This window comes from Pelodiscus sinensis, chromosome 1 (assembly GCF_052426305.1).
Source record: "Pelodiscus sinensis isolate ZL-2025 chromosome 1, ASM5242630v1, whole genome shotgun sequence".
Classification (NCBI taxonomy): Eukaryota; Metazoa; Chordata; order Testudines; family Trionychidae; genus Pelodiscus; species Pelodiscus sinensis.
Window position 1 is genome coordinate 233,196,241 of NC_143052.1, and position 19,138 is coordinate 233,215,378.

The 19,138-nt window shown below is 42.9% G+C and overlaps 1 protein-coding gene across 4 annotated transcripts in view; it reads right to left on the minus strand.

Moving 5' to 3' along the window:
* VWA3B (von Willebrand factor A domain containing 3B) overlaps window positions 1-19,138 on the minus strand; it is a 110,670-nt gene that overhangs the window by 36,950 nt on the left and 54,582 nt on the right. For all 4 annotated transcript variants that reach the window (XM_075916526.2, XM_025178626.3, XM_006137418.5 and 1 more), the window contains 3 exons: window positions 17,795-17,834; window positions 17,521-17,677; window positions 12,000-12,118 (listed from right to left, as the gene is read on the minus strand). In XM_075916526.2, the coding sequence (XP_075772641.2) occupies window positions 12,000-12,118; window positions 17,521-17,677; window positions 17,795-17,834 (316 nt within the window). The remainder of the gene's footprint in view (window positions 1-11,999; window positions 12,119-17,520; window positions 17,678-17,794; window positions 17,835-19,138) is intronic.

Consider the following 19,138-nt stretch of genomic DNA (forward strand, 5'->3'; position numbering starts at 1 on the left):
TCAAAAGAACAGAGGGCGTTTTCCAACATTGGTAAACCTCTTTCTAACAAGAAAGAAGCCTTTTTCTGAAAGAGCTCTTTCGGAAAAAGGCGTGTGTGGATGGGGAAGAGGGAGTGGCGGAGTGGCACTGTATGTGAAAGATAATGTACAATCAAATGAAATAAAAATATTAAGTGAATCAACATGTTCCATAGAATCGCTATGGATAGAAATTCCATGCACCAATAATAAGAAATTAGCAGTAGGGATATATTACCGACCACCTGACCAGGACAGCGATACTGACATAGAAATGCTGAGGGAGATTAGAGAGGCTACCAAAATAAAGAACTCTATAATAATGGGGGATTTTAATTACCCCCATATTGACTGGATACATGTCACCTCAGGAAGAGAAGCGGAGATAAAATTTCTCAATGGCTTAAATGACTGCTTCTTGGAGCAGCTAGTGCAGGTACCTACAAGGGGAGAGGCAATTCTCGATTTAGTCCTGAGTAGAGTGCAGGATCAGGTCCAGGATATAACTGTTACAGGACCGCTTGGGAATAGTGACCATAATATAATAACATTCAACATTCCTGTGGTGGGAATAACACCTCAGCAGTCCAGCACCCTGGCATTTAATTTCAAAAAGGGGAATTACGCAAAAATGAGGAGGTTAGTTAAACAGAAATTAAAAGGCACAGTGACTAGAGCCAAATCCCTGAAAGCTGCATGGAAACTTTTTAAAGACACCATAATAGAGGCCCAACTTAAATGTATGCCCCAAATTAAAAAACATAGCAAGAGACCTAAACAAGAGTCACCGTGGCTTAACCACCATGTAAAAAAAGCAGTGAGGGACAAAAAGGTATATTTTAAGAAGTGGAAGTCCAATCCTAGTGAGATAAATAGAAAGGAACATAAACACTGTCAAATCAAGTGTAAACATGTAATAAGAAAAGCAAAAAAAGATTTTGAGGAACAGCTAGCCAAAAACTCAAAAAGAAATAACAAAATGTTTTTTAAGTACATTAGAAGCAGGAAGCCTGCTAAAAAACCTGTGGGTACCCTAGATGATCGAGCTATAAAAGGAGCAATCAAAGACGATAAAGCCATTGCGGAGAAACTAAATGATTTCTTTGCTTCAGTCTTCACGGCTGAGGACGTTGGGGAGATTCCTGAATCTGCACCGTCCTTTGTGGGTGATGAATCTGAGGAACTGTCCCGGATTGAAGTGTCATTAGAGGAGGTTTTGGAACAAATAGAAAAACTTAATGGTAACAAATCTCCGGGACCGGATGGCATTCATCCAAGGGTTCTAAAAGAACTTAAATGGGAAATTGCTGAGCTATTATCTGTGGTTTGTAACCTATCCTTTAAATCGGCTTCCGTACCTAATGACCGGAAGGTAGCCAATGTGACACCAATATTTAAAAAGGGCTCTAGAGGCGATCCTGGCAATTACAGACCGGTAAGTCTAACTTCAGTACCGGGCAAATTAGTCGAAACAATAGTAAAGAATAAAATTGTGAAGCATGTAGAAAAACATAATTTGTTGGACAAAAGTCAACATGGTTTCTGTAAAGGGAAATCCTGTCTTACTAATCTGTTAGAGTTCTTTGAAGGGGTTAACAAACATGCGGACAAGGGGGATCCAGTAGATATAGTATACTTGGATTTTCAGAAAGCCTTTGACAAGGTCCCTCACCAAAGGCTCTTGTATAAATTACATGGCCATGGGATAAGAGGGAAGGTCCTTTCTTGGATTGAGAACTGGTTAAAAGACAGGAAACAAAGGGTAGGAATAAATGGTAAATTTTCAGATTGGAGAGGGGTAACTAGTGGTGTACCCCAAGGGTCAGTCCTGGGACCAATCCTTTTCAACTTATTCATAAATGATCTGGAGAAAGGGGTAAGCAGTGAGGTAGTAAAGTTTGCAGATGATACTATCTTTAGGATAGTCAAGACAGAAGCAGACTGTGAGGGACTCCAAGAAGATCTCACCAAACTGAGTGATTGGGCAACAAAATGGCAAATGAAATTTAATGTGGATAAGTGTAAAGTAATGCACATCGGGAAAAATAACCCCAACTATACATACAGTATGATGGGGGCTAATTTGGCTACGACAAATCAGGAAAGAGATCTTGGAGTTATCGTGGACAGTTCTCTGAAAACTTCCACACAGAGTGCAGCAGCGGTCAAAAAGGCAAATAAGATGCTAGGAATTATTAGGAAAGGGATAGAAAATAAGACCCAGAATATCTTACTGCCCCTGTATAAAACTATGGTACGCCCACATCTTGAATACTGTGTACAGATGTTGTCTCCTCACCTCAAAAAAGATATTTTGGCCTTGGAAAGGGTTCAGAAAAGGGCAACTAAAATGATTAGGGGTTTGGAACGGGTCCCATATGAGGAGATGTTAAAGCGACTGGGACTTTTCAGTTTAGAAAAGACGAGACTGAGGGGGGATATGATAGAGGTCTATAAAATCATGAGTGGTATGGAGAGGGCTGATAAAGAAAAGCTATTTATTAGTTCCCATAATAGAAGAACTAAAGGACACCAAATGAAATTAATGGGTAGCAGGTTTAAAACTAATAAAAGAAAGTTCTTCTTCACACAGCGTGTAGTCAACCTGTGGAACTCCTTGCCAGAGGAGGCTGTGAAGGCTAGGACTATAATAGAGTTTAAAGAGAAGCTGGATAAATTCATGGAGGTTAGGTCCATAAAAGGCTATTAGCCAGGGGATAAAATGGTGTCCTTGGCCTCTGTTTGTCAGAGGCTGGAGAGGGATGGCAGGAAACAAATCGCTTGATCATTGTCTTCGGTCCACCCTCTCTGGGGCACCTGGTGCTGGCCACTGTCGGTAGACAGGATACTGGGCTAGATGGACCTTTGGTCTGACCCAGTACGGCCGTTCTTATGTTCTTATGAGTTCTTTCGAAAGAAGAAGAAAGAGGAAAAAGCACAGGTGCCCTGGTGGCCGTTCTGTCCATAGTAATCACAGCTTAAATGCGAGATAGCATCCATTCAGTGTGGATGGTATCTTTCGAAAAAGCAGTTTGCTTTTTCAATGCGCTTTGGCAGTGTGGATGCTCTCTTTTCTGAAGAAATCTTTTCAGAAGATCTTTTCTGGAAAAGCTTCTTCCAAAAGAAGCCTGCAATCTAGATGTAGACTATGTGGCTGATTATCAAAATATCAATGAATAAACAAGAACACACAGTTCTAGCTACTACAGAGGTTCTCAAAGTGGTCTGCGGATCCAATCTAAGAAACTTGCTAACTGGCCACTGTGATTTGTTTATTTTCCGGCTCCACAGTCATGGAGTACTGCTCCAGTTCACTATTTGCAGCCAAGGGGGGCCATTGGAAGTGGTGGTGGGCTGGGCTGCCGCTTCCCGCGGCTCCCCTTGGCTGCAAACGGTGAACTGGAGCCAATCCATGGCTGCAGAGCCATTAAATAAACAAACCGCAGCAGCCAGCTAGCAGGTTTCTCAGAGTGGATCCTCGGAACATTTTGAGAAATACTGATCTACCATGATCTGTATTCTGAAAGCACAAACTGTATTCTTATCATTCAACTATGAATTTATCATCTGCAAAAGGAGACAGGAAAACAACATCTTTCATCTAGCAGCAATACGATTATTTCAGGGTCACTGAGAGATTAGTGGCATTCACTATTGTTTCCTGCAGGAATTTCAGTGGAGAGTTCAGTCCAGCATGCAGTAATCTAAACTAACCAATAGCACTAATTAAAAGTCAGCCAAGAGCTGTCCCCCACAAGTTAAGAGCTTCAGCATGAAAGTACTTGAGAAATAATGTTAATTATTTTTCCCATTTAAAAATCAAATGCAATCACACCATTTAAATTTCTACTTCGGTCCTCTCTGCCTTCCTTTCTGCTGTGGTGAAAACAGAACTGCAGATCTCTAGAAAGCATTCTTAAAACTATAGTACCTACCTAAAGTGAAGAAATGGATTGATAAAGCCAAGGAGATACTCAGAAGTCACCTTCTAGAGGACAGACCCAGCAAGGAAAGCAACATAATGCTACTAGCCATTAGCTAGGGCCCCTAGCTAAAACCTCTCCTACACACATACACCCTGAAAAAAGATTTAAACAGAAACATGGAGTGGTTCTCACATTGTAATAGGTCAGTTCCCTTTCAGGTACTCTCACCTCATACCGCTAGAGATAAGCCACATCCACTCTGATTTAAATAGCACTGATATCACACTCCCATCCTTTTTTTTTTTCTCTTCAGCATCTAAGGCAGTGAGTTGTATCTCATAAAAGTTTACACTTAACAAATGTGTTAGTCTTTAAAGTGCCCCGGGACTCCTTGCTGTTTTGGCTGAAACAAACTAACACAGCTGCCCGTTTTAAACCATTCTAGTTCTGTAATTTTAAAATCACAACAGGGTGTCTTTGTTTCAGATTATTTGTCTTTTTTTAAGCATAGATTACTATTTCTACTAGCCAGTTTAGATTGTGTTTTATCCCTAAATGTCAACATCCCAACAATTGATCCATCACATAATCTCTTATTTCATAATGCAGAAGAAAATCTCTGAGGGTCCTAGCTGCCATCGTATAGAAAAGTGAACTTTGCTATATTATTGTTTGCAAATGTATGAACTAGCATCAGTTAATTCTATAGATGACTCAGACCTTTTCAAACACTTGTCTTTTTCCAGTCTTGGTGAATTAAACTGCTGTATTTTTTTAAAAGCCTATACAAAATTAGATTCTGAACATGAGCTTCTAACTGATTCAGGTTATTGGCTATGGGAAATAACAACCGGCTACTTCAGAGTGTAAATCACTAGCACATTCATAATCTGCATTCTTAGCATGCTCAGCTATCTATTTCACACTTCTAAGATGCTTCACATTCATAACTAGCTTATTTGTAAACATTTGTGACTATTCAAGACCCACACATGCTTTGGAGATCCCAGGTTTTTTTCTCCTTTGCTAAAGGATGTTTCTTTGTGGGAACATGAAATTACTGCCATCATTACTTTTTCCCTCTTAATTTTATGCTAATAGTCAATCTATGTATGGTGAGGTTATTGCCATGATTTCTTCTGTTCTTCAAACTGGCATGTACTAACCTGTTGTCTAATTTATAGATGTCAAAATAAATTTGCAACTATTAACCAAGCTGAAGCCTAGCAAAACTTGCAAATTCAATTATCAGAAATGTAATGCTATATTAATAGCACCAAAGGCATGGTTAATTGCTGTGTCAGATGGAAATGTAGAGTTATGATTTGTCACTTATATCCACCGCAAGTAGAAATTTGGCATCCATATATCTAGGAAAGGAATGATTTCACCTTTTACATGTACTCTACCCGCATTCATAATGACATTTGGTGAATCTGTTAAAATCACTGTTGCAGCCTTGCAACTGCAATGCTACAGTTTAATTATACCCGTGTAACTATTTTATCAGCTTAGTTTTAAGTATTTATCGTTTGAGAATTTGGGATTTTAGAAAACTGCTTTTACAAAAAATTGGTACATACAGAAGAACCTCTGAGTTACAAACATCTTGGGAACAGAGGTTATTTATAATTCCGAAATCTTCATACCTATGAACAAAATATTATGGTGGTTCATTCAGAAGTTTACAACTGAACATTGACTTATTATAGTTTAGAAATTGTATTCTGCACAAGAAAAAAATGCTGCAATTCAAATAAGGGAGGCTTTGAAGCAACACAATGAAAATAAGAACCAGTAATGTATATCTCGGTAATTAGTACTGCAATGTTACATTACATATAGCTTTCATAGAAAGCAATTGTGAAATCCAGAGGCTTAAATTCCAGTGAGCAAATGATTAAATTGCCTGTTTATGGCTTGGTAGTACATGCTATCCCAATTTGTAGGGCACAGAAGTTAGATATTTAAAAACTTTGCTTTGATTTCAGAAGAAAACATTTACATACAAATGCGCTTCGTGAAAAAGTACCACCAAGGAAGTGCAGACTTCCAGGACTGGGTGTGTGTAGTGCAGCTTTCATGTTGAAAGTTTTCCAAGAGCATGGAGTGAATGGGAAACTGATAAGTCCAAGAAAGCAGAAAGGAGTATACTGGTGGACTTTAGGTTGGGGGTAGGGGCAGGAAAAGAGTCCTGAGTATTCTGCAGAGAAGGGTGGGCATGCATCTGCTCAGTCTGCAGCATTATTAAGGACTTCAGCATATGCACTTGTTCCTCCATGACATTAATCACTGATACTGTAGCATCCTTAATGAACTCCTTATTTTCCTTTTTGTCCTGCCTTTCAGCTTCCCTCCATGCCCTGCATTCCCTTTCCTCTGCATTGGAGACATGCAGTACTCCTTAGAACAGTGGTTACCAACCAGTAGATTGGGATCTACTGGTAGATCTTTGAGCCTCTGGTCCTTGACCTTGACTGGTTAGGACAAGAGGCTATCAAATGCCAGCACTTCAGCTGCCCCTCCCCCTATTGCTACACACCTCCTGCTCTATAGCTTGAGGATTCCCCCTCCCCCTGGCAACCCTCCTACTTTCTGGGCAGGGTAGGGAGAAGAGGGGCACTTATGTCAAGATGCCCCCTTCCACTCTGTATCCTTTCTCCACAAAGCATGGAGGGGGCACAACAGGACTTGGGATGGAGTTTGCTGGCTGCTTTAGAGAGTGGGCCAGGGCAGGGGTGAGCCTGCCTTAGCCCCCACTACACCACCACCCAGGTGCCACCAGAGGTAAGCAATGCCCAGTTGGAGCCCACATCCCCAACTCCTACCCCAGTCATGAACCCCCTCCTGCTCGTCAAACCCGGAGCACCCATGCATCCAAACACTGTCCCAAAGTCTGCACCTAGAACCCTTCCTACAACCCAACTACCTGCCCCAGGCTCAGCTTTGCCCCTCTCACACCCCAGATCCCTTAATTCAAGAGCCTGCACCTCAACCCACTGCCTCAGTCTGGTGAAAGTGAGTGAGGATGAGGGAGGGAGGATGCCTTAGAACATGTCATCTGAGCTCCATCATGGGCACTTAATCTGGAGGAAACACTATGCCAGTTGTGTGGGGTGTCCCTTAAGGACAAGAAATAATGCACAGAAGCATGCTTGGTAAGTTCATACAAAGCACTGAAACATTTCAGTAAAATACACTTCTGGTAGCATTACAATCACTTTTTCACTGACCATTAGCAAGCACACATCTTGGCGAATACCCAAATCATTGTGAGTGTTAGCCGGGAAATAGGAAGAGCTCTACACAGAGAAGAGAGCACTCTAGCAGCGTTGCAGTGCACTCAAGTAGGAAAAAAATTCTGAATTCTCCCACTTTCCTAATGGCTGGAGTCACTGTAGCAGATCTCTCACTGCTGGGGGTAAGTAGAGAAGCAAGAGCGCACCTATTACACACTTATGCATTCTACCCTGGTCCCTATGCTGTTCGCCTCTGTGAGGCTTTTGTCTCTGCCCAAGTTGCTGCTGAATGGTGTGGGAAAAGTTCCTGTAATGGGAAAGGAACAAAGAAGCTCTGGCAAGGAACATTCAAGCAGAGGATTGCCGAGTACCTCCAAGGAAGTTTCCCAGAGATGTCTCTGGAGGATTCCTGTGAGATCTAAGAGTACATCAACACTGTTTCCTGTTCCACTGAGCTGCTCAGGGAAGTGTTCAACAGACAGAAACACAGCCAGCCTTGTACATTTCTATACCTTAAACCCACCACCTCATTACACAAAGCACAGTCACTTACCAGGCATCTCTTCTGCTTCTTGCTCACTGAACAGCAACTACTGAGACTGGCTAAACATCTCTGGCATGGAGAGCAGGACCTAGATGCCTGCCCCACTGTGGGCAACCCCACTGTGGGCTCCAAATCATCATCTAATTCTGTCATCTGGATTACATCCTTTTCAGCCACCTCGAGGCCCACCAAACTATCCACACTCATGGCAGTGCAAGTGGTGTTGCTGCCGATGACTGCATCCAGCTCATTAAAGAACCAGCAGGTGTTGAGTGGAACACCAGAGCACCAGGTTGCCTCCTTTGCCTTCTAATATGCCTGCCTCCGCTCCTTTATCTTCACTGTGCATGGTGTCCTGATCATGGCCCTTTTCACACCAGCCTTGAGAAATCTGCTTACAGGTATTAAAATTTCTATGGTCAAAGCACAGCTGGGACTGCGCTATCTCTTCTCCCCAAATATTAGGCAGATCCAGTAGCTCCACAGTGGTCCAAGAGGGAAAACGTTTGCTGTGAGAAGCTATCCTAGTCACCTGGTAAGATGTGATAAGGTCTTGCCATACCAAGCAAACAGGAAATGTAATTTTAAAAATTCCCAAAGCTTTAAAGAAGGAGATATTGTTTACCTGGTTGTTGACCTGGCTGCAGGGCAGCAGAATTAAAACTGCTGCCCACAGAGATCAGAATAGGCCTTCTGGCACACCTCCTGGAGACTTATTAAAGCCATAAAATTAAGCACCGTGTCTACATTGGCACCTTGTCAACAAAACTTTTGCTCAAAAAGCCTTATGTCTCTCATTGGGGTGGTTTTATTTTGTTGCCAAAATAGGTAATTTTTGTCACCAGAAGTTACATCATAGTTTTGCCAATATAAGCTGCCTTTTGTCGACAAAACTCTGTAGTGTTGACAAAGTCTAAAACTTGGGAAACCAACACTGCAATTAGTCAAAAAAGCAAGATTCACATTGTAAATTAATCACTAAATCTGTACATTTTATTAGAATAAAATTTGAGCAGACATACAGTTGATTAAAATTTTTGTCCATAAAACCTTGTTAAGATTATTAATCTCATAATTTTCAAAAACCACAAACTTAAAAGCCACAAAATAAATAGTTAAGATTTAGAATATCATTTCAATGTTTATTACCTATATAGTTCTGCAAACAATAAGGGTACGTCTAGACTACATGCCTCTAGGGTACCAGACATAGTAAAATGAAGCAGCGATTTAAATAATTGCCGCTTCATTTAAATTTACACGGCTGCCGCGCTGAGCTGACAAACAGCTGAACAGCTGTTTGTCGGCTCAGCATGATAGTCTGGACGCTCCCCTTCCGACATCAAAGGTATTTGTCGACCACCCAGGTGTGCCTCATCCCAGGATGACCCAGACCTCTTGTCTCAACAGAGACTCGTGAGAGGGGTCCCTGAAGAGGGACTGGGAAAGTAAGGAGGGAAGGAATTGAAGGGGTATTGAGTAACCTGATGTTATTAACTCAAGAACCCATCGATAGGTGATGGTGGCCCACCGTCTTTGGAATGGTTTTACACGGTGATGGAATAACCAAGTGTCTTCACTTAGATCAGTGGTCCCCAACGCAGTGCCCGCGGGCGCCATGGCGCCCACCATGGCATTTATGTGTGCCCACCTAAACATCTGGGCTGGCCCCGCCCCCGGCGCGCGGCACATGCGTGGTTCCAGGCCCGGGCGCAGGGGCAGCTCCTACCCCAGGCACTCGGCACATGCGCAGTGACGGCCCTAGGCTCAGGGCGCATGAGTGGCCCTGACCCCGAACGCCCGGCACATGAGCGGCCCCGCCCCTGGGCAGCCAGCAGCCACGAAAGGTTGGGGACCACTGACTTAGATGACCAGATAGTGGGATGGCTTGCAGACTCTTGACCAACGCGTCAAACTTGCTGCTGATTGTTCTGCTGGTTGGCCATCTTGTAGTTCTGTGGGCATCCTTTTTGCAGATGCTATGTAGGACGGTGCTGGTCAGTTGACCTATATTGGGGGGCTGAGTAAGGGAAGGGTCTGCGTATCTGGTATGGAGTGTTGTGCTTGCGTCTGTTCGAAGCTGTGTACGTACTCAATATTCTTAAAGTTCTTACTGGTATGAAGGACCTCGTCAATTTTCTCCACAAAGGGATTCTGTCTATCAAAGAGGAGGTCCTCCACCTTCAACTGCAGTTCCTTAGGTACTCCCACAGATTGCAGCCAAGAAGCTCTGTGCATTACCATTGATGTGGCTGTCGTCCAGAAGATGTAATGCGCAGAGATGTGGAAGATGTAATGTGCTGTTGTCATTGTGGTTAATTTCGTGTAATTATCAAAATTATGGTTCATGAGGAAGGCCACATAGTTAGCCATCCTCAGCTAAATATAAATATACTTTTCTATCAAAAAGTTACATTAAATATACTTTTCTATCAAAAAGGTCTAATTTTTTACTGTCTTTGTCACCAGTATTGGTCCTATATTGTGGGTTCTTGGCCCTCTGCTGCGCCGCATCAACCACGAGAGAGTTGGATTGAGGGTGCATGAAAAGGAAATCCATTCCCTGGGCAGGCACGGAATATTTCTTATCAGCCTTCTTGTTGGTTGCTGGTACTGAGGCTGGAGTCCACCACTTCTAAGATTTGCCTTGCCCCTCGACAAGGCTACTTTGGACTTTTGGGATGGCTGTAGATTTTTTAAGTCAGTGCTGCTATTGCTATATCTCAATGAGCTGGACCTCCTGACTGTCCACCATTCGTTTAAAAAGGTCCTGGAATTGACGGAGCTCATTGGATGGTGATGAGTCCCCTGGGATTACCGCCTCATTGGGTGAAGACAAGGATGGGTCAGTTGGTGAAAGCTCCTGTGGCTGCTCGTGGTCCAAGAGCTGATCTTCCTCAGGCTCAGAAAGCTGTGATGGTTTAGGCACAGTTTTGGGGGGGATTAGGCTGGTGTGGAGGAGATTTGATCCAGCTCCATCTGGTGTCTGATCTGTGGCAGCAAGGAGACCAATGCCCAGAACAGTGCGGGGAAATAGAGTAGTGTGACAGGTGGTGATATTCGTAGTAGGAGCTATCCTGGTGGCAGTCATAGTAGTATCTAGGTGGTGAAGAGTATCCCGAGGAAAACCCACTTCTGCGGTCATCATGATAGTGGGCATATGCAGTTCTTTGTGGAAGAGAAGCATTCTGACCCTCATCTCTCTGTCTCTGCATGCTCGTGCCTTCAATTTTGAGCAGTCAAGGCACTTCTGGGGAATATGCCCTTCCCCGAGACATCATATACAACGGGGCTGTGTCTACACTGGCATGAATTTCCGGAACTGCTTAAAACGGAATACTATTCCATTTTCAGTTTTTCTGGAAAAGGAGCGTCTACATTGGCAGGCTGCTTTTCCGGAAAAGCCCTTTTTCCAGAAAAGCGTCTGTGGCCAATGTAGACGCGCTTTTCCGGAAAAGAGCCCCGATGGCCATTTTCGCGATCGGGGCTTTTTTTCCAGAAAAGACTACTGGGCTGTCTACATTGGAATAAGGACTTATGCCCGAGCGGGAGCAGAATAGCGGCTGATTTTGTACAGTAGAGCGTCGTTGCTTTTCCGGAAATTCAAGGGCCAGTGTAGACAGCTTGCAGCTTATTCCGGAAAAGCGGCTGATTTTCCGGAATAAGTGGCCCAGCGTAGACACAGCCCGGGAGTGCCCATCCGACGCGGGCATGGACTCCCTGCAGGCATCACATTTTTTGACACCAGACGATCCCAGCATGGTTGCCTGTTTTCTATCTATCCGTATCTATACAAACTCTTTTGTTTTGTTTTTTAAACATTGTAAAACTGTTGACCTTGCTGTTAAACTTAACTAAGAATTATTAAGAGACCAACTAACTAACAAGTAATTTAATGGCTGACAGGATCTGAGGAGAAGGAGCTCACTCCATCTGCGACCGAAGAACAGTTAGGAGGAATTGGCGGGAGCTTGACGTGCCTGGCACGCTCTAAGAAACGGCACAAACGGCACGAGAAGCCTGATGCGTATGCGCGGTCCGGCAGACCACTGCTGAAAGATCTCTTATTTGCGGCGCGGGGACAAGCTTGACACCTACAGTGGAGCACCCCCGAGGACACTACTCGAAGAAGATGCTCAAATGCACAGAATGTTAAAATAAATCTTTGAGGAGATAGATTACTGAGCAAAGCACAAGTGAGGCAGTCAGACATGTAAAAACTCAGTTCACCATATGAAAAATGGTGTCAGCCCAGAAAAAGAGCAAACTTGCCTTTCATAGAATTTAATTGCTTGTTCCAGCTTCTCTTTATAGGCATCAAGATTCACTGCCTGCGGATTAATCAGTGTGATCCGCTTCTTGTCAGTGCTAATGTGGGCCAGAGATAACACCTACAACACAAAAAAGGTAAAGACTTCATTTATTGTGTTAATTCTTTTATCTACCAGAATGCTGGAATACCCCAACCTTAGGTATACAAGGCAAGCAGTTGATTGTGAGTGATCAAGTGTTTGGAGACTCATGAGACTGATACCAAACAAAGGTAATGAGGATGAAACATCACATTTGTTTCTGAATTAAGACATAATTTTCTTGCACTACTTGTACACATATCTTATGAGCTACTGTGACCCCTGGAAACAAATGTTGGAACCCTGCAAATGAATTCTTATGAGGCAAAGGAAATTAAGCCAGCTAAATCTCTATTTAAATTCTAAATGGAAGAAGCAGTACTCTCTCCAGTCTTAATCTAATAGTTAAAGGGTAGCACAGAAAGGATGCAAACAAGAGCCACAAAATGATATTATATATTATATTATTTTAATATCTCATTGTATTACACTTCTGTAAGAAACACCAGCTTATTGCCATCTATTTCTACACAAAATACAAATGGGCAATTTACCATTTAAACATTTTGTGTGTCATATTTTATACTCTATGGGCTGATTTCCCAAGATATTTAGGTTCCTAAAGATGCAGATAGGTACCTATTGTGATTTCAAAAGATCAAAGTAGGTTAGGGTATGTCTACACTACTAATTCGAATTGAACTAAGCTAATTCGAACTAACACGTCTAGAACTAAAAACTAGTTCGAATTAGCGTTTTGCTAATTCGAACTAGCATGTCCACATTAAGTGGACCCTGAACCGGGCTTAAGGATGGCCGGAAGCAGTGCCGGCAGGGCATCAGAGGAGGACTTAGAGCGTGGAGATGCTGTCTCAGGCTAGCCGAGGGCTGTGCTTAAAGGGACCCGACCCCCACCCCGGACAGACAGTTCTCAGGGGTGCCCCGCTTGAAAACCAGTCCTGGCTTGGAGTGCCCGGAGTACCCACACTGGGCACATCATACCACTCGGCCATCAGCCCGGCTGCACTTGCCGCAGGCTGCCATCTGGGGAGAGGGGGCAATTGGGGGGCTGCAGGAGAGCTTCCACCCCCAGAGGCCCACAGAGCCAGCCCAGTCCTCCCCATCGGGGGCTCGTACCCCATTCCTCCCTCACCTCCTTCCGCTTACCCTTCCCTAGCCCCTTTTCTTGATGTACAAAATAAAGGACAATTGTGTTCAAAAATGGAATCTGTCTTTATTGAACAAAACTGGGGGAGACTGGGAAAAGAAGGTGGGAGAGGGGAAGAGAGAGGCTGAAAGAGGGGAGGGCAACTACAATGATCAGGGGTTTGGAACAGGTCCCATATAAAGAGAGGCTAAAGAGACTGGGACTTCTCAGCTTAGAAAAGAGGAGACGGAGGGGGGACAGGAGAGAGGTCTCTAAAAGCAGGAGTTGGGTGGACAGGGTGCATACAGAAAAGTTCTTCATTAGTTCCCATAAAGAAGGAGTAGAGGACACCAAAGGAAAGGAATGGGTAGCAGGCTTCAAACTAGTAACAGAAAGTTCTTCTTCACAAAGCAAAGAGTCAACCTGTGGAACTCCTTGCTGCAGGAGGCTGTGAAGGCTAGAACTGGAACAGAGTTTAAAGGGAAGTGAGATCAAGTCATGGAGGTTGGGTCCATGGAGTGGTATTAGCCAGCGGGTAGGAGTGGTGTCCCTGCCCAAGGTTTGTGGAAGGCTGAAGAGGGATGGCACGAGACAAATGGCTTGGTCACTGTCTTCGGTCCATCCCCTCCAGGGTCCCTAGGGTTGGCCGCTGTCGGCAGACAGGCTACTGGGCTAGATGGACCTTTGGTCTGACCCAGGACGGCCATTGTAAGCTCAGGGCTCAGGGTCGGGGGTCTCAGTGGACCCCCTTGATTTTCATGCACACCTGCTCCTGGGTGGCCAGGCTGGCAGCTCTCCTGCCCTAGATGGCCACTTTCCTGTGCCTAGTGCGGAGATCGTGAACGAAGTCCACGATCTCCGCACTAGCCCAGGCGGGTGCCCGCCTCTTGCGATCCCGGGCAAGCTCCCGGGAGCCGCCAGCCTGGTCCCGGGAAGAGGGGGAGGGCTGGGGGGCATCGGGTGGCTGGCTCGATCCGTGCCAGGTGCAGGGTCTGCTGGCTGGGTGCTGGAAGGCTTGCACCTGGCACGGGCACCGTAGCCAGACCGTGCCCCTTTAAGGGGTCCGGGGCCGGGAGGGGGGCAGACAAGTTTCCCTGGTGTTGGCCAGAGTGGCCACCAGGGAAACCTGGGGAGGGCTAGCCTCCCACTAGTTTGAATTAAGGGTCTACACAGCCCTTAATTCGAACTAGCTAGTTCGAACTAGGCTTAATCCTCGTAAAATGAGGTTTACCTAGTTCGAACTAAGCGCTCCGCTAGTTCGAATTAAATTCGAACTAGCGGAGCGCTAGTGTAGCGCCTATTAAAGTTAGTTCGAACTAACATCCGTTAGTTCGAACTAACTTTGTAGTGTAGACATACCCTCTGATACTTAATTCCTCAACTATTTAGGCAATTTGAAAAATTGCATAAGGTATAATGTACATTTTTAGGTCTAAATGCCTGAAAAATTGGCTCCAGGTGTATAACAGGGGTTACAGAGGCATGTTTCATCATAAAAAAGAGCACAGCCAGACACCCTGATAAGGGTGTGATGGTTGGATCACAGAAATCCCCTTGAGACTGTCATGTGATGGGCTGATCATACCACTGAGCCTGCCTACCTGCCCTATGGGGTGCCCCACCACCTTATCCTGTTGTGTGATGCTCTGGTCTCCCCCAGCAAAGGCACAGACTAAGGGTAACAGCCTGCCCCAGGAGAGCAACGCAGACACTGTTAATAGCTAAGCTCTGGGAGGGCTTAGTTACAGGAACTTGTCAGCACTGAGAAGCACAGCCCCAAATACGATAAAACCCCAAAATGAGTCCATCTTATTCTGTATAAAAGTTTTACACGGAGAAAAATCAGAGTTTGCTCTCTTTATTAATGAAAGAGAACTATGAAGTCCCCCTCCATAACTACCAGAGGGGGACTATACATTATGCTAAACAGCCAGAACATTTTTTTCTGGCTATGACATTGATGAGTTGAATAAAGAATTAATCTCTTTGAAATAGCTCAGGTGAAACTGCTGGGGCAAAAAGAACATAGCAGCATGATGTCAATAAAAAATTGCCATGGAAAACTTTTTGCTTGCTTCTCTATTTCCAAAACAACAAATCTGATATTAGTGCATTAATGTTGGTAGAGGACGAAAATAAAAAGAATATTGTCCTCCAAGAAAGCCAAGAAGGATTCTAACCCCATCAAAACCAAGATCTAAGGAGAAACGTACAAAAAGTTTGTATTCTATTTATGATTCTGACTGGAGCCTTTCAAAGCACGGGAATAACCCAGATTCTTAATGAAATCTCATAATTCCCTCACAAGCTTTATAACTGCAATCCTACCAAATTCACAGTCCATTTTGATCAACTTCACAACTACAGGATTTTTAAAATGATCAATTTAATGGACAGGATTGACACGCTTACCGCTGCACTGCCATCAGAGCTGGGCTTCTGACCAGCAGCCACAGAACTTCCTTGCAGCCTATGGAAGCTCCTATAGGTGAATCTGCCCCGGCCCCAGGAATAGCCACTGAAGAAAAATATGAATACCTTTCCCTCCCCAGCCAGCCAGGACTAGCAGCTGGCACTCACTCTCCCCTACAACTGCCCAAATTCACAGGCAGATCAGATGTCATGGTCTGTGATGTATTTTTCATGGCTTTGAATTTGGAAGGGCCCTATTTATAGAAAGTCACACTCTTTTCCTTTAAGTGTTGTCAAAGTTGATTTCCAGAGGAGAATGGGTTCCAGGGCTGATAAAGGTAATTCTGTTGATTCCACTCATTAGTAGTTCTAATTTCTTTCCTTACTTTACATACATATTCATGACCTACAATAATACAGGCTTTATCATTTCAGGCCATACGTTGACATTTAAAACAGATTTTTTTTTTAAAAAAAATCTTCAATTATGTGTAAGTTCATGTTTCATTATGAATATTTTACTCAGGTCTACATCATATCCAATTCACAAAGCCTCTACACCTCCTCATTATTCAGTTTGGATAGGTCTACATTGCATTCCTCCTTTCAGGGAGAAAGGCAAATGCAGATGAGCGAAATTGCAAATGAAGCGCGGATTTGAATTTCCAGTGCGGCCTTTGCATTATCACATTATGGCACTATTTCTAAATGGCGCTATTTCAAAAAAGAAACGCAGTCTAGATGCGGTTATTTTGAAAGAAAACCCTTCTTTCAAAATAACCCTTACTCCTCTAAGGATTATTTCGAAAGAAGGGTTTTCTTTTGAAATAACCACATTTAGACTGCGTTTCTTTTTTCAAAATAACGCCATTTCAAAATAGTGTCATAACGCGATAATGCAAATGAAGCACGGGAAATTCAAATCCGCGCTTCATTTGCAATTTCATTCGTCTGTTTTTCTTTCCTCCCTCCAAGAAGGAATGCAGTGTAGACATACCCTTTAAGCTCATGCTCTTCAGCATTCCCACTGCCATGTTGTTTTTGAAAAACATTTATTATTTAGAATTAACTGTGGCAAAATTTCAGTACGTTCAGAGAATAAACCAATATAAGAATTCATTCAGAGTAACCCTGCACAATAAGGATTGACCTCTAAGGAGGGCACAGTTTCATATTTCATGACAGATAATTCAGCGGAAATTATGAACCCTCAGAATATCTCAAGAGGCAATTATCAAGACAGAAGCCTCCATCATTCTAGTCTTTGTTTTTCTAAATGTACTTGAGAATATGTGTAGCCCTCAGAACTCAGTGATCCAGGAAAGCTTCATTAGTTCACTAGCTGATTAACTGAGCCCATAATTCAGAGCTCCAATCATCTCACCAATATCATAAATGTCTATGGCCAATGAACAAATTTCAATGTGGCTATGCACTGTCACCAAGTTGTATATAAAGAAATGAAAATAATATTAAGCTCTATTATCTTGTCACCCTGCAGGAAATACAATTAATTAATATAATTTTATTGTCTTAGTATCTGTTGTGAATAATTATTTCCAAATATACACAGTACATTTACTGTGAATAACACACACTCTGCTGTGGACTCTTGAGGACATAATTTTTCAATATTTATCTAGATGAATAATAAAAACCCTTCTGGTACCTTAAAGACTAACAGATTTATGTGGGCATTCGCTTTTGTGGGCAAAAGGTCTTTGCACACAAAAGCTCATGTCCAGATAAATCTGTAAGTCTTTAAGATGCCACAGGACTCCTCGTTTTTGCAGATACAGACTAACACAGAGACCCCTCTGATAAAAAACCCTTTTGTTAATGATAAATGTTAAGTTTCCCCCTAAAGATCATAAGATTTTACCTCATCAAATACTTTAGAAACAACATGTTTGTCTAAAACCGGGATGTATTTTGTGCTGTGAGGAATAGCTGTGGGAGCTAAGGCATCCATTATGGTAAGTCGTCTAGCCACCAAACCATGAGTCTTTAACCAATGAGCTGAAGATGTATCTAGAGAACTAAAAATAAGAGATTGTGAGACGTAATATCAGACAGAAACATATTTGGTAATATAGCAGTTACTGAAAATAAAGAAATATAAACCACCATCACTTCTGTGACACGCATGTACATACTCTTTAGATGTTCTTTTTGTCATCTTTTGTGTATTCAGCTCTGTGGAAAAATATTGGCAAACTTACAAAGGCATCAGGTAATAGCTTTTCACAAACATATGCAATACATTGTAATTAGCAACAGCTCTATCTGAATCTATTGGAAGTGCTCCTAAGGACGTTTAATAATGTTTATTAAGCTACTAAATTTATTCATGAGAATGAATCTTTCTTGGATTTCAATTGTTGCTCTTGATCATTATTAACAGAGTTCCCACCCAGGCTTCACAAGAACTAATAAATATAAAAGAAGATAGCACTAATGCTGTATCTACACTGTACTCTTTACAACAGCACAACTAGGCTGCTGCAGCCAAGATATTATAAGATGTGCTGTATGGCTGCTTTTACTTTCAGCAACAAAATAAAACCACCTCCAAATGGGACAGTAGCTTCATTGACCAGCACTTTTGAAGAATACTTTAATTGAAGATTGCTGAAGGCACATCTGAATCGTGAATTTTCCTGAAGAGGGTGCATATTTAAGAACTGCTAATTGTTAAAAAAAAATGTGAGTATTGTATTTTAGTTTAATGAGATTTTTATACAGATTAACCTTAATTTAGTAATCCTGGCTATCCTGCCATTGACACTGCTATGTTCTATAACAGAGGTGGGGAACCTTTTTTGGGTCGGGGCCACTGAGCAACAGAAAATCAGTCAGACTGGGACAGTGGGGGCTAGAGTGGCAGCATGGACTAGCCAGTGCTGGGGAGGAAGGAGCCCTGATCTCGGGGGACAGATTTCAGCAAGCCGGGGACTGCATCTGGCCCCTAAACCTTAGATTCCCCACTCCTGTTCTATGGCCTGATTTGAGGAACAAGCTTGGTGAATCTTTCTTCTTGAGTTATAGGTTATAAATTTAATGAAAATTAAAATAATTTTGAAGTGATAAAATTGGTCTTTTTCTATACTGGCCCTTTTGTTGCTTAAACTTTTGTTGCCTCGGAGTGTGAAAAAGCCCCTGCCTGAACAACAAAATTGTATCAACAACCCTACCTTCATGGAAAATGACCCTACCAAAGAGACTAGTGATAAATAATGTACAAAGATCTTGAGGGACTCCGCCCTGAAAAACAACAACAACAACAACAACAACATTCTTTCCCTTAGAAAGGATGCTGAACTGAATGCTAGTTACAGATATGTGCATTGTTCAATGAGTACTCATTGTTCAATGAGTATCCATCATATTTTAATATTGCATATTTACCCATCCTGCTGAAAATGCTTCCTTGACCAGGCCAGCAAAACCTAGTCAGAATCCCTTTTTACTTCAGTTTAAAAACTTATCAACAATTGATC